This window comes from Anser brachyrhynchus (assembly GCF_964034855.1).
Source record: "Anser brachyrhynchus genome assembly, chromosome: 2".
Taxonomy (NCBI): domain Eukaryota; kingdom Metazoa; phylum Chordata; class Aves; order Anseriformes; family Anatidae; genus Anser; species Anser brachyrhynchus.
Window position 1 is genome coordinate 140,377,025 of NC_137695.1, and position 13,316 is coordinate 140,390,340.

The window sequence follows — 13,316 nt, forward strand, 5'->3', positions numbered from 1 at the left end:
CCTAAAGGGGGCTACAGGAAAGGTGGGGAGGGACTCTTTATAGAGGGTGTAATGCTAGGACAAAGGGGGAATAAGCTTTAAACTAAAAGAGGGGAGATTTAGATTAGATGTTAGAAGGTCTTCACTCAGAGGGTGAGGCACTGGCACAGGCTGCCCAGAGAAGCTGTGGATGCCCCATCCCTGGAGGTGCTCAAGGCCAGGCTGGATGGGGCTTTGGGCAACCTGGTGTGGTGGGAGGTGTCCCTGCCCATGGCAGGGGGCTGGAACTGGGTGGGCTTTAAGGTCCCTTCCAACCCAAACCATTCTGTGATTCTATGTTTTTTAAAAATACCACTGAGGTTTTTCATATAATGCACATTTTGCATTATCTATAAAATTTCATAGTGCTTAGAATCAGATTTTTCACTTCATTTTTTTCAGTAAGAAATAACGTTAGTTGATAATGAGGGGTATTAAGATATTTCCTCTTCTGTTAATTTATCTAGACTAGTCAATTGTGACGAGACTGCTCCTGCCACTGCTCCTGTAACCACAAACGCACACGGAACTCAGAAGACCCCAGGACAGACGCGAAGGGATTATGGATTCTGGTGTCCCCGGCACCTGCACACTTCCAATGGACAAGGCTACAAGTTTCTAGGCATCGATCAGTGTGCACCCCCATGTCCCAATATGTACTTCAAAAATTACGAATTGGATGTTGCGAAAAGCTTCATTGGAATAGTTTCAATCTTTTGTCTTTGTGCTACGCTTTTCACATTCCTGACTTTCCTGATTGATGTTAAAAGGTTTAGGTACCCAGAGAGGCCAATCATTTATTACTCAGTCTGTTACAGCATAGTGTCTCTAATGTACTTCATTGGATTTCTGCTTGGGAATAGAACTGCCTGTAACAAGGCAGACGATAAGCTAGAAATTGGGGAAACGGTTGTTCTTGGCTCCCAAAACAAAGCCTGTACTGTCCTTTTCATGGTTTTGTACTTTTTCACTATGGCAGGAACCATTTGGTGGGTGATTCTTACCATCACCTGGTTCCTCGCAGCAGGAAGGAAATGGAGCTGTGAAGCTATCGCACAGAAGGCTATGTGGTTCCATGCCGTTGCGTGGGGAATACCCGGCTTTCTAACCATTATGCTTCTTGCCATGAACAAAGTCGAAGGGGACAATATCAGTGGAGTTTGCTTTGTGGGTCTCTACGATGTGGATGCCTCTCTGTACTTTGTGCTTCTGCCGTTATGCCTTTGTGTTTTTTTCGGTCTCTCTCTCCTTTTAGCTGGTATTATCTCTTTAAATCATGTGCGGCAAGTCATCCAGCATGATGGCAGAAACCAAGAGAAGCTAAAGAAATTCATGATTCGAATTGGAGTTTTCAGTGGCTTGTACTTGGTGCCACTTGTGGCACTTCTCGGGTGCTATGTCTATGAGCTGGTGAACCGGAAGACCTGGGAAACGACTTGGGTGTTCGACCACTGTGACCAGTACCATATCCCTTGTCCTTATCAGGCAAGTAGCAGTTTCCTTTGGACATAATACTGATAAGTTAATTAGCAAAAACCCCTCACACGTTGCTATATCTTGTAGTGTCGTTTAATAAATTATTTTCATGTTCAGTAAACAGTTCAAGAACATGCAATGATTAGTTGCTTTTTAAGTTAAAATTGGTGGTATCATATTTTCCTCTGAAATTTTCTTCTAAACAAATTGATTTCACTCAGCAATTCCAACTCACAGCTGTAATGGGATTATTCAATCTTCATGCCATGAGTAATGCTGGGGACAGGGATTGTTTTTCACAATGTCTTTTCCTAAAAGCAGTCATTCTGTATTTGGATGCCTAGTTCTGTATTTCAGTACCTAAGGTGAATTCACATCAATTTCAATTGAAGTTGAAAAAAAATGGATCTTGAAAATTGGATTTAAATTGTTGTTTATAACCATAGATTTTCATTTTCGTCTTTTTTTTTGTTGAAGTATAGAACTGTAAAGCACTTGAAACTACAAAACAAATTTCCAGTATATTTTTTCCATGGTAGCTGTCACTTCCAGGCTAATTTTCAATAATGTGAAGAAATCTTTTAAAAAATAAAAACGCTTTAAATTGCAGAGATGTTCACATAAGACTTTTTCTTTCCTAAACAAAACTTCCTTCAAAAGGCTTTTAAAGTAAGTAAAGCTGCCCCAGAGCCAGTACTCTGAACCTTATGTAAATCTCTTAAATCTTTTTAAATACATAAAATTCTCTGCAATTTTAAGTAATTTGTGGTTTGTGACATTCCATTTAAGAACAAATATAAAAGGAGAAACCATCACTAAGGCAACTGCAAGTTTCTCATGTTATCTTTCATTGTTTTGTACATACCATCTGTGTTTTTACTGCAATAACTTGTCATCGAAAAGACGAATATAAACACAAGCATTATGGGGGGGGAAAAAAGGCTTGATCCTTCCACGTTCTTAAGCATCCTCTATATCCTTTGTATTGAACTTGGTGTAAACTGAACATCAGAGCTCACAGGCTACTTGGCTATTTTTTGCTTCCATTAACGTTTCATTAACAAGTGCACTTCAGGAAGTTTCACATTGAGCTCCGTTTCAACTTAGATGGCTCGAATTAAACAAGGTTGAAAATAAGGCTTTTATTCACTTTATCAACAAACAAACAAAACCATCTTGTTCTGTAGTTCTTAGGTATACAATCTTAGCATAATAAGGCGCACAGAGCCTGTATCCTCAGTCTTTAACCTATTGGAAAGAGTAAATAGCAACAGCAAGTTTACACAAAGCTGTACTTACTGGGCTCTGTCCGTATGACAAACAGCGTGTGCTGTTAGAGCTGTACGGTAGCTTAAAGTGGCGTGCTTGGCCGTGGCTTCCCTGAGCCATGATACGTCGATCAGAACAGAACCAAATAGAAACAAACTTCAGCCTAAGTAGCTATGTGGCTAACAGAAATGCTGATTTTTGTAGATAGGATTGGCAGGTAAGCCAGGTAACATAAATTAAATTTGCAGCCTAGGAGGAGGAGATGGTCTGTTACAGAGTTAAATGGCTCGGCTCTTATGATCCTGTTCTGCAAATAGGTGGATTAATTTTGCAATAAACAGAAAACAGCTATGTTGTTCCCTGCAGCTCCCTGTCTAACCTGATTAACTCCCAGCTCATCCACCCGCTGTTTCTTTTAAGCTGAAGGGATGAATCTCATCCATACAAACCATCTCTGAAGAACACGGTTACAAAAACTATTACCCCTAAAATTACCTTTCCTGTCAATTTAAAAGAAAAATATTTCTTTCTAACTAATCTCTCTGTGTATCCAGCTGTAGCCTGCAAGCAGACATTAACCAGATCCGACTTGACTGTACATGTCTTGCATTTGTCCACAGTACAAGCCTCAGCAAAGATTAGCAGCCATGAGGAGAAAGTCTCTCTTTTACATAATTTGTTTGGTTTTCTGCATTCAAAAAATAAGAAGTATGTCTTCTCTGTATTTATTAAACTTTGTTATCTTCTAGGCAAAGGCACTAGCAAGACCAGAAATATTTTTGTTTCTGATGAAATATTTGCTGACACTAATTGTTGGCATATCTCCAGTCTTCTGGGTGGGAAGTAAAAAGACCTGTTCGGAATGGGCCAATTTCTTCAACAGAAACCGCAAAAGAGAGTAAGAGCAATTTTTATTCTTGTTTTTTGAAGTGTATACTTAAATATATTGGATTTCAGGCATTTCTTAAATGTGTCTCAGGTAATCAAAACGTTGTCCTTGGGCCCTTTATCTCTTGAAGTTTGCTGCATATGGGCACCAGCAAAAAGTTCCACTGAAGACTGTGGAAGTTTTGCATACACAATGACTTGACTATGTTCTCAGAAGACAAAAATGTTCTCCTCTGCTGATTTGCTCTGTTCATAGAGCTGTAGACATACTGTTGTATTTAGCGTTGGATAATATCTGGTTTCCAGTCAAATCAGGAAAGATAACTTTAGCCATCAACTTGGATCTTTTCATGTATTCAGACTTTTCAGCACTGAGCTATGTTTACTATCATGGAATAACAACATCCTCTGTTTTTCTCATCTTGTCAAGCTTATCTTATTTGAAACTTAATTTTCATTGTCCCATCCTTAGCTAGGCTTTATTGTATTAAATTACTGTCCCTTATTTTTATTCTGAGACAGAGTAATACAGTTTAATTACTTAATTTTAGTAAATGTATATCTATGGTTTTAAACGGGTTACAGATCATCTCCATTTCTCATAACTGTCATTTTTTTCCCTTTTATTCCTTCATTGGATAAGATTGGATCCTTCAGAAGGATATTAATCATTCTTAGATTATCTGTGTTACTCACATATTATAATGTATTTTAAGATCTTTTTATTTCTCTGAATTTCCCTTTATGCAGTCCTTAAGCTCCTTTTATTTTACATCTACATTCCATGATGGTGAGCTTATAGCTTCCTTTCCCTCTCCTCTCTTTTTCCATTTCCTGTAGGATTTTTCTTGCATTTCAGATGTTAACTGCTTTCAGCTATAAGAATTTTAAAATAATGAAGTCATTTTTATAATGCTTGCCGTTTTTTTCACATGAACAAGGTTTACATTACATAAAGTTAATTTGGTAATACAGCTGTTTATGAGCTAATCCTGCTTTCCTCTCTTAGATGATTAAACTACTGAAGTCATTGGACCTACTTGCAGAAGTAAGAAATGTAGAAATCGGCTTTATTTAATTGTTCCACGGGCATAATTGTTTTGAAGCCATTACAATAAGATTTTTTTCTCTCTTTTTATATATAATTGTTTTCTTTATGTTCATTAACATCCAGCTCAGATCACATCATTGTTTGCTCTTCTTTTTATGTTTTTGTGTACCAAGCTATAATGCATTGTACCTGAGGTTATCCTCATCATTCAGTTATATGCTTGTATTTTCTTTCAGTCCAATCAGGGAGAGTCGAAGAGTACTGCAAGAATCGTGCGAATTTTTCTTGAGGCACAACTCCAAAGTTAAACATAAAAAGAAGCACTACAAATCGAGTTCACACAGATTGAAAGTAATTTCAAAGTCAATGGGGACTAGCACGAGTGGCACAACAAATCATGGAACTTCTGCAGTAGCGATCACTAATCATGATTACTTAAGCCAAGAAACTGTTGCAGAAATTAAAACGTCTCCGGAGACATCTGAGAAGGAGGCAGATGGAACATCAGCCCAAAAAGTCGAGGAAGGCGAAAACAGTGGAAATCAAATGTTATGTGGTTCTAAACTGACCGTGGATCAGGTGGAAAAAAGAAACAAAGCAGATAGCACATGTGATATGAGTAGCTTGTCTGGGAGTGTGAAGAGAATAGGTGAAGGAAGGTAAGATTCCGTAACTCATTTTTTTACTTGTTTTACATATATTGTTACTATTTCTGTTTTTTCTCCTTGACAAATCAGTGTACAATTAACTGTCAGTAGCTGTCGAGAGTACTGTAATTCTTGCAGACTTAGGGCCATGTATCTTTACAATATGATATGGGCTATTTTATTGTTATTTAGGATTCTTTTTCCTTTTAAGTGTTGAGTGCTGGAGCTTCAGTTTGAAGGATATTTTTGTGTTGTTGAGCTGTGACCCTGAATAAATCTGTGGCTGCAATACAATCCTTTTGAAAGGTGACAAGTCAGAAAAAAAGAAAAGCTTGAAGTATACAAAGTTGTACTGTTTTCTCTTGAACGGAAAATAGCTAAGATACATTATCAGTTTGTTGCTAAAAATAAAAAAAAAATTAAAAAATGTTTTTTCCAGTCTAGTGAATTGTGCTTAAAATTGACTCGCTGTGTTTTATTTCTCATTACTTACAGAGTAACTCCTAAGAATGATTTTATTGAATCTCCTGCATTACAAAGGAGCAGTTCACAAATACCTGATGTCTCACAGTCAGGCTCCATATCACTACTTGTCTACTCGGCTTCAGACACCAGAAAAGAGTTGGATTCAGGAAACAGTTCAAACCCTTGAAAGACTGATTTTTATTTGAACACTTTCAACGAATAAAACTGATGTGGATTCTGTTACACTGGAAATAACGGATATTCTGTGCCTTATTAAAAATCAGACACACATTGTTTTGCACTTATAAAAATGTAAGTTTTGTAGTGGGGACAACTGGCAATAATGTACTATATTCGTACCCATCCAGGAATAATGGAAATGGAAGTTCTATAGGATATAGCTGGATCAACTAGCAATAATTTAAGAAAGATGAAAAATATTATTCCCAATATAAAGAACACATTTTAATAAACTGTATTGAAATAATCCATAGAAAGCACTGTTACTTTTCAAGGCATACTAGTTCCATCTGCATATTTGATATTTTTCAGCTTTTTACTTGTTTTGGATTTTTTTCTTTTTTACTATCTATTAAAAAGCATTATCACTTAAAAATAAGAGACGCATAAACTTTATAAATTGTCATGATGTGTCAATTATAGCACTGTTTTATGGTAGTTTCTACACTGAATATGAAAGGGAATCTGGAGTCATAGTGATTTATTTTGTACATAAAAATGAATTATGTAAATAACTGCATAAGGTCAATATTTAGAACTACTGTTTTGTATTAATTGTATAAACTTGGTAAAGTTAATAATGCTTCCGTTAGATACTACTGAGGTCAACAGTTTTATGATGATCAGGCAATTTTATGTAGTTCACAGTAAAGCAGATTGTATCTTTATATAAAACATACACCATACACTACACATTTGGGGCAAGACTGGTCAGACGTGGGCATCCTGTATAGGAATAGTACATGAATACAGCTGTACTTCAGAAAAGTGCTTCTTTGAGCCCCTCCTGGTATGGTGTTCCAGTGCGTAGTGCCAAGCAGGGAAATGCTTCAGATCCTCTGTCAAGGAAGACAGAATCTGAAGTATGTGTTTGTTGTGTGGTTTTTTGTTGTTTTTTTTACTGAACTGCAGTGAAAGCGTATGCTTCCTTTTGTTTCTATGCAAGTAACTTGAACTCTTTTTTTAAATCTGTAGAGAAACCTTGCAGAAAATAAACTGTGGTGCATATAAACTAAGATGCAAGCTTGTTTAACAGTACATTTTACATAAGACCTTAATAACTTTTCTACAAAGTTTAATTTTCTATATGCTACAGCAGTATATTTTCTTTAACTCAAGAAGGCCTTAATACAGGTAGCCTTTCTTATACTTTCTTATGATAGAATGGTGCTCCAGAGCAAGTAATACTGATGTGCGTAAGCGTTTCATCATTCATCTCTAAAGAAGTCCTGGCTCCAGTGAAGTCAATGTCATTTATTACTTGAGGTGATTTGGAGCCAGGATTTCTAAACTGAAACTTCACTGCAATTTGTAAGACTGTTCAGCATCGTGTGTTCGATTACTAAGAGGAACATTGCTCTTAAATTGTTACCTTTATTTTGTTATTGTGTGGAGGAACTGTGTTCCAGTTTGTGCAGCACTCATGCTGATGCTTTGAACAATCGAGCAAAATTGCATGGCACAAAGGTCATAAAAGTACTGAGTCAATGGCAAATACTGTTCTGATAAACCAGAGTTACTTGTTTTATTGATCATGCATTGAAAATTGAATGTATTTACCTTTATATTGTCATGTGCATTTTCATATTTGTAATTTATTGCCTTAAATAGGATGTGCTATTTCTTTCATCATTTTCCCCATTGAAAATATCTGATATTCTTGCTGCTGAGAAGGACAGTGAGAAAACCCTGTGAAAATGCACACTAAGTACCCTTCGTTCTTTTAGTTATGTTTGTAAACGGGTAACTTTATACATGTTCAGTAGTTTTGTTATTACTGTCTTTGTTAGTAATAAAAATACCGTTGTATAGTAAAAGTTTGCGTTGGTATTTCTTTTTAACTGGATTCAGCATGTTTATTCCTCTATTACTGTGGCATTTCTGCACCTAAGACACTTTAATGTATTTTTACTTAGAGCTCTATGAGGTAATGATTATTGCAATGCTTTTATCCCTCCTGTATGAGAACCAAGACACAGAACAATGGTGGGAATTGTTCAGATGAACGTGGAAGGTTATGAAAGAGTGAGAAACTGAATTAGCTCTTTCATCTTAGCATTTACAGCATTCTTTCTTTCATGACCTCTAGCTAAAGACCTCCTTTAGACTATATAGAATGTGTATTTCCACAATATGCTCTTGCTATGACCTTCTTAAAATAAATATTTTACTTCCTTTTTTAGGCAGTTTGGGAAAAAGTTGGCTTCTGGAAACTGTTCTGAAAAGATGAGTACAAAGTAATCTTGAAGTAACAGCAATACTTTTTGGGTCTTAAAACTACATGAACTTTCAAAGAACTGCAAAATACTGACTAAACAGTCATTCATTTCAAGTGAAATACATCAGTGGTAGAATTAGACTGTAGTACTATACCATAAATAACTAACAATGTAAGTTCCCAAGGTGAACTTTATAGTTAGTGATTGTGATCTCTGGATGTTTTAACCTTGAAACACCGAAGTAGTAGCTGGAAAATTCAACAGCTATTTGAATGCCTACAACAATGATGGTGGGTGGAAAATAGAAAGAAAACAGGTGCAGAGATGAGCCATGGTCTAGAAGATTGCCTTACAATGATGGACTATAAAGAAGCTCTGAAGTGTTGTTTGTCTAATAAAAGGCGTTTTGGTTATTTGCTTTCATGATACCTAATCAAAATTATCACGATCAAGTGTTCTAAAACTTGAATACAGGTAATTCATATTAAGGGACCTTTTCTTAAATTACGTATAATTTATTATTGGAACATCTCTACCAACTCAAGTAATTAAATGAAGACTGGATAGATGCTCTGTAACTCCAGTAGTTTAAAATACAGATAAAGCCAGTGCTAGTCTAGTTCTCTGCCTTTGCAGAAAGCTGGAGTCGAGGATAACGACAACCTCTCCAAGCCTTAAAAATGTGTGTGCTAAATGGTCTTTTAGCTCTCCTCTTTCATTTAATGGATTTGTCATAACTTACATCAAAATGTGCATTACGCCAAGTTTTCAAGTCCCAAGATAAATTTAACATACTGAATTGTTTGATTTGTGATATAAAGTGCCTGAAATTTAACAATACAGTAATTTTTGTTAATCTTGTGTATGCTTTTTTTTTAATGTCTTATTTTGCTAACTTTTTACTGAAACTTGGGATAAAGTTTACATAGAGTACAAAATAAAGCTATACATGTATTCAGAAACAAAAATGTTGGAAGTTTCTGAAAACCGAATGGGGGTATGGACAAAGGGGTTGCTACTGCATTCCTATTGGTAACAGTTGAACTGTGGTACTAGCAGGTAACAAGAAAACATCTGCAGTATTTAAAATCTCTTAAAATCCTTTCACTTTTTTAAACTTAAAAAAAAAAATCAGATATGGAGCAGTAACAATGCAACATACTTTTTGTTTGACAATTGTTCAACTGATTTGTGGAGAGCTGAGGGTCTTTTTTTTTCTTTATTGGGTGAAAAATGCATTTGGTTTGAAGATGCTTGTAGCCACTTGAATTTCAGAAGCTAAAAAATAAAAAAATGAAAAGTTGAACTGCTTTAATAAAAATAAGTTTAACGTTCCACAAAGCACGGAAAAAATTCAGTAGCTGAGTAGCATGAGGAATCGCATTTCCCTTTGAAGTTTGACCACCCAGGTTCAAGATGCAATTTCAGAATGCTACACCTGGACAGGGAGCTGCTGCAGCCCTGCGCTGACGCTGGCTGCTTGCTGAATAGGTCTTTGAAGGTATCTGACCACTCCGGCTGTGTTTATGGGTAAAGATCTCTGCCAGTGTTAACCTCTGGTATTTGCAAAAATTTAGATGGCTGGCACCAGGGGTATTTCAGAGTCTCATGGGAATAAATGTTATTTCCTGTGTTTTACTCTTTTTGTGCTTATTCTTTCACTCTTATTTTTGTTCCTTATGGTACTTACATTTTTTTTAATGGACAAAAATTTAAGCATAGTTTTAAAAAAATGAAGAATTGGGCAACCTCTACCACACCTTCATGAGCTGTCTGCTTTGTGTCTCTGCAAGTGGAGCTAGGAGTACCTTTCTGATGTACATCTATCAAATCTGCTTCTGTATAATAACCGGATTTTGCTTCCAATTAAAAAGTATTTGAGATGCAAAGTGTAATTAAAAGATTAAAAACATGCCAGGACATTTATATCTGAATTCTTTGCTAATGTTGTACCTGTATTTCAACTTTGTTCATCAAAAGTAAATTTAAAATAAAAGTTTGCTTTACTTCAGGTCTTGCTGGTTAAAATAAACTAATGACAAACATGAGCTATCTTTATACCCACAACAATTTAACTTCATTAAATGGCTCACAGGTGGTTTCTCAGCACTAACAGAAGCTGGAAAGGAAGAGGTGACTGAAGCGAAGAACCATTTCTGCAAGAAGAGCTGTGTGGAAGACAGCACTTTTTGTGGAATGGAAGTGCTAAATGGGCATCAATACTGGGCATAAGTGAATCAAAGGGACAATGGTCGCCAGGCTAGAACATGCTCTCAAGCACAGCAGTATTGTCATGTAAGAACATCATGTGTTTTACGTGTTAGAGAGGAATATAATGATATTTTAGGACTGTCTGGACACATGAAGTGGGAAAAAAAAAAAAGGCAGGAAGAAATTTCACTTCCATTAAGTAAGTTTGTAAGTTACAGAGATGACGGTGGGATTGTTAAGACATGGCCACCAAAAGGATCTTAACAGGAAAAAATATGTTCTGGGAGGATGAACAAAGCATCCTTTTTCTATGAAGACGTTAGGCATCCCACTTTATCTTCCTAGTGCCTGATCATATAAAACTGGATCTGCCAGGTGAAGTCGCTGAGAAAATTAATATTAAATTGTTTAATTTGTTGATGTCTTAAGCTACCTGGAAAGCTGCATTCTCCCCAGACCTAACTCTAGTAGTATCATACCTACTATCAGACAGTACATGCCAGTCTTGAAGGACCCAGACAAAGATGGAGGATTCGAGGATGCTGAAGCAGGTGGAAAGGTTCCTTGGCTATGGGTTTGGGTCACCAATGTTGCCCACTGGACACAGGCCTCTCTTGGACTTGCTCTCTTTCCAGGTACCTACAGGCAGGGCTGCGACCTGGACTTCCAGCCGAAGAGCATTGGCTGCAGAGATTAACAGTCGAAGAGGGTATCGTTCATGAAATGTGAAGACATGACACTGTGAAAAGTGAGTGAGTGGATGCAATACAAATGCATTGGGCTGGTTCAAGGCAGGACTCACCTTGGAAATTACTTGGAGCTGCTTTTCCTAAAACGTGATTTCAGTAGGGAAGATCATCCTAAGAACAGACACTGAGAGAAGCTGCTAATCAGGCTGAGGTTTCCTAGGAAGAGAAGCAGAAAGTCACCGAGCCAGTAAGGCAAAACAAGAAAGGACAAGCAATGAAAAAACAAGGGAGAACTTTGCCTTTTAAAATAATATAACCTCAACAGCATTAGATATATTCAGGGCACACATACTGAAAGTTTCTGTACTTGACAGTGGGAAACTGTCTCACTCATTTGTGACATGTAGCTTTTTAATCAGCCAAGAGGTGCTGTAATTACAGCAAAGTTACAAGGACAGAAGCACAGAAACCACACAAGAAGCAGTTATGCCACAGAGAAGCATAGTTAGATGAGCACACACTGTAAAAAACATAAATCAAAGAAGGACTCAAAAAGACATTTTATTCACAGGAATTTGGTAGGTCTTCCACTGTTCTGGCCAGAACACAATTTCATCTCCATGTGAGACGATGATTTGGCGTTGTGCTTGACCATTTCCAGCACCATTTCACTAGTGCGATTAAGATGCAAGTCAACTAAGATTTGTAGTTTAGCATATGCAACAATTTTAATGCAAGACTTTATCTGTTGAAGTATCCTTGGGGCTAGCTATGGGACCCTGCTCATGGGAGGTTCAGGCTGGAAATGAAGAGACATTTCTCCTCAGAAGAAGCGGTCAGACTTTGGAACGGGTTGCCCAGGGAAGTGGTGGAGTCACCGTCCCTGGGGGTGTTCAAGGAAAGGTTGGACGTGGTGCTTAGGGACATGGTTTAGTGGGTGACATTGGTGGTAGGGGGATGGTTGGACCAGGTGGTCTTGGAGGTCTTTTCCAACCTTAATGATCCTATGATTCTATGGTGAAAATCTCTCACTGTGCCTGCCCCAGCAGCCCCTGTAACTCCACGTCCCATGGGGTCCATCAGTGAGCAGACGAGGTAGGTGCTGCCCAGCCGGCCCACAGCCCTGCCTGCAGCAAGCTGTGGTGTGTTGTCGCTGAGGCCAGGCTGCCTGGGGGTGGTGTGGATGTGAAAAGCCAGGCCTCAGGAATACCACAGGCTCCACCATCACATTCAACGGGCAGAGCCGTGGCAGCCCCCCCCCACGTTCAGAGCTGTCACTGCCGAGCTGTGGCACTGCCCCCTGCCCTCTGTCGTTTTGTGCAGCTCTTGAGCGTCCTGAACCAATTCATTTGTTTCTGTGGCTTAATCCTCTTCCATCCCCAGTCTTCTGTGTATGTTGTGTGTGTTAGTGATGGTGACTGTAGACCTCTGGTTTCTGTAAGCCATCCTGGAGCACTACGCAAACCTTTCTCGGCCCATAGCCCACACCCCAGCGTTGCCGTGCCTCCCCTGAGGTACCCCTTTTCACAGGGCTTGCTGGATACAAAAAGAAATAAACATTTCAAAGCTGAAGCACATTCCTTTAATCTCAGGATTATCACTAATTTGAGCTACCGTTTTTTGGAACTGGAAGGACAGAGCTATGGCAGGGCACTAGATGAACAGTGTAGCAAAACAAGATCATTCCTTTCACTGAAGAAGCCTTTGTGTCCGAATGGAGCGTGGTAGTTCACATCCTAATAACTGTTCACAAGTGCAGGACCCAAGAAAAGTCAGCTTTTCAGTTCCATAAAAGGCTTCACTATTCGTTGAGGATTCAGACAGGCAAATAATTTTTCTACCATTGACTAATTCACAACCACTCTAATGAACAAATGTTTCTCCTGAGCCTCAGCTCCCCCCTTACTGATGTCGATTCCCTGGAGGTCCATTTGTACCCTTCCTGTGCTCTCTATAATCACCATTGTTGTCAAGAGTTCAAGTGAGGACCGGGCTGAGTAATTTTCCCACTCCCCTATGGGCGTCGAAGCGGCTCTGCTTTGACCAGATGAGCTCCAGACGTCCCTTCCAAGCCAGACACCACTCCGACGGCTGCTACGATTGCGCTGTGCACTTGGTGGGCGGTTTTGCAGCAGGGCCTGCC

General features: G+C 38.4%; 1 protein-coding gene across 2 annotated transcripts in view; it reads left to right on the forward strand.

The window, feature by feature from the left end:
* The window catches only part of FZD6 (frizzled class receptor 6), a 29,721-nt gene extending 21,850 nt beyond the window's left edge, over positions 1 to 7,871 (forward strand). For both annotated transcript variants that reach the window (XM_080579937.1, XM_080579936.1), the window contains exons 4-7: positions 486 to 1,503; positions 3,513 to 3,661; positions 4,939 to 5,361; positions 5,845 to 7,871. In XM_080579937.1, coding sequence (XP_080436063.1) covers positions 486 to 1,503; positions 3,513 to 3,661; positions 4,939 to 5,361; positions 5,845 to 6,001 — 1,747 coding nt within the window. In that variant the 3' untranslated portion in view covers positions 6,002 to 7,871. The remainder of the gene's footprint in view (positions 1 to 485; positions 1,504 to 3,512; positions 3,662 to 4,938; positions 5,362 to 5,844) is intronic.
* The last annotated feature ends 5,445 nt before the right edge of the window (positions 7,872 to 13,316 follow it).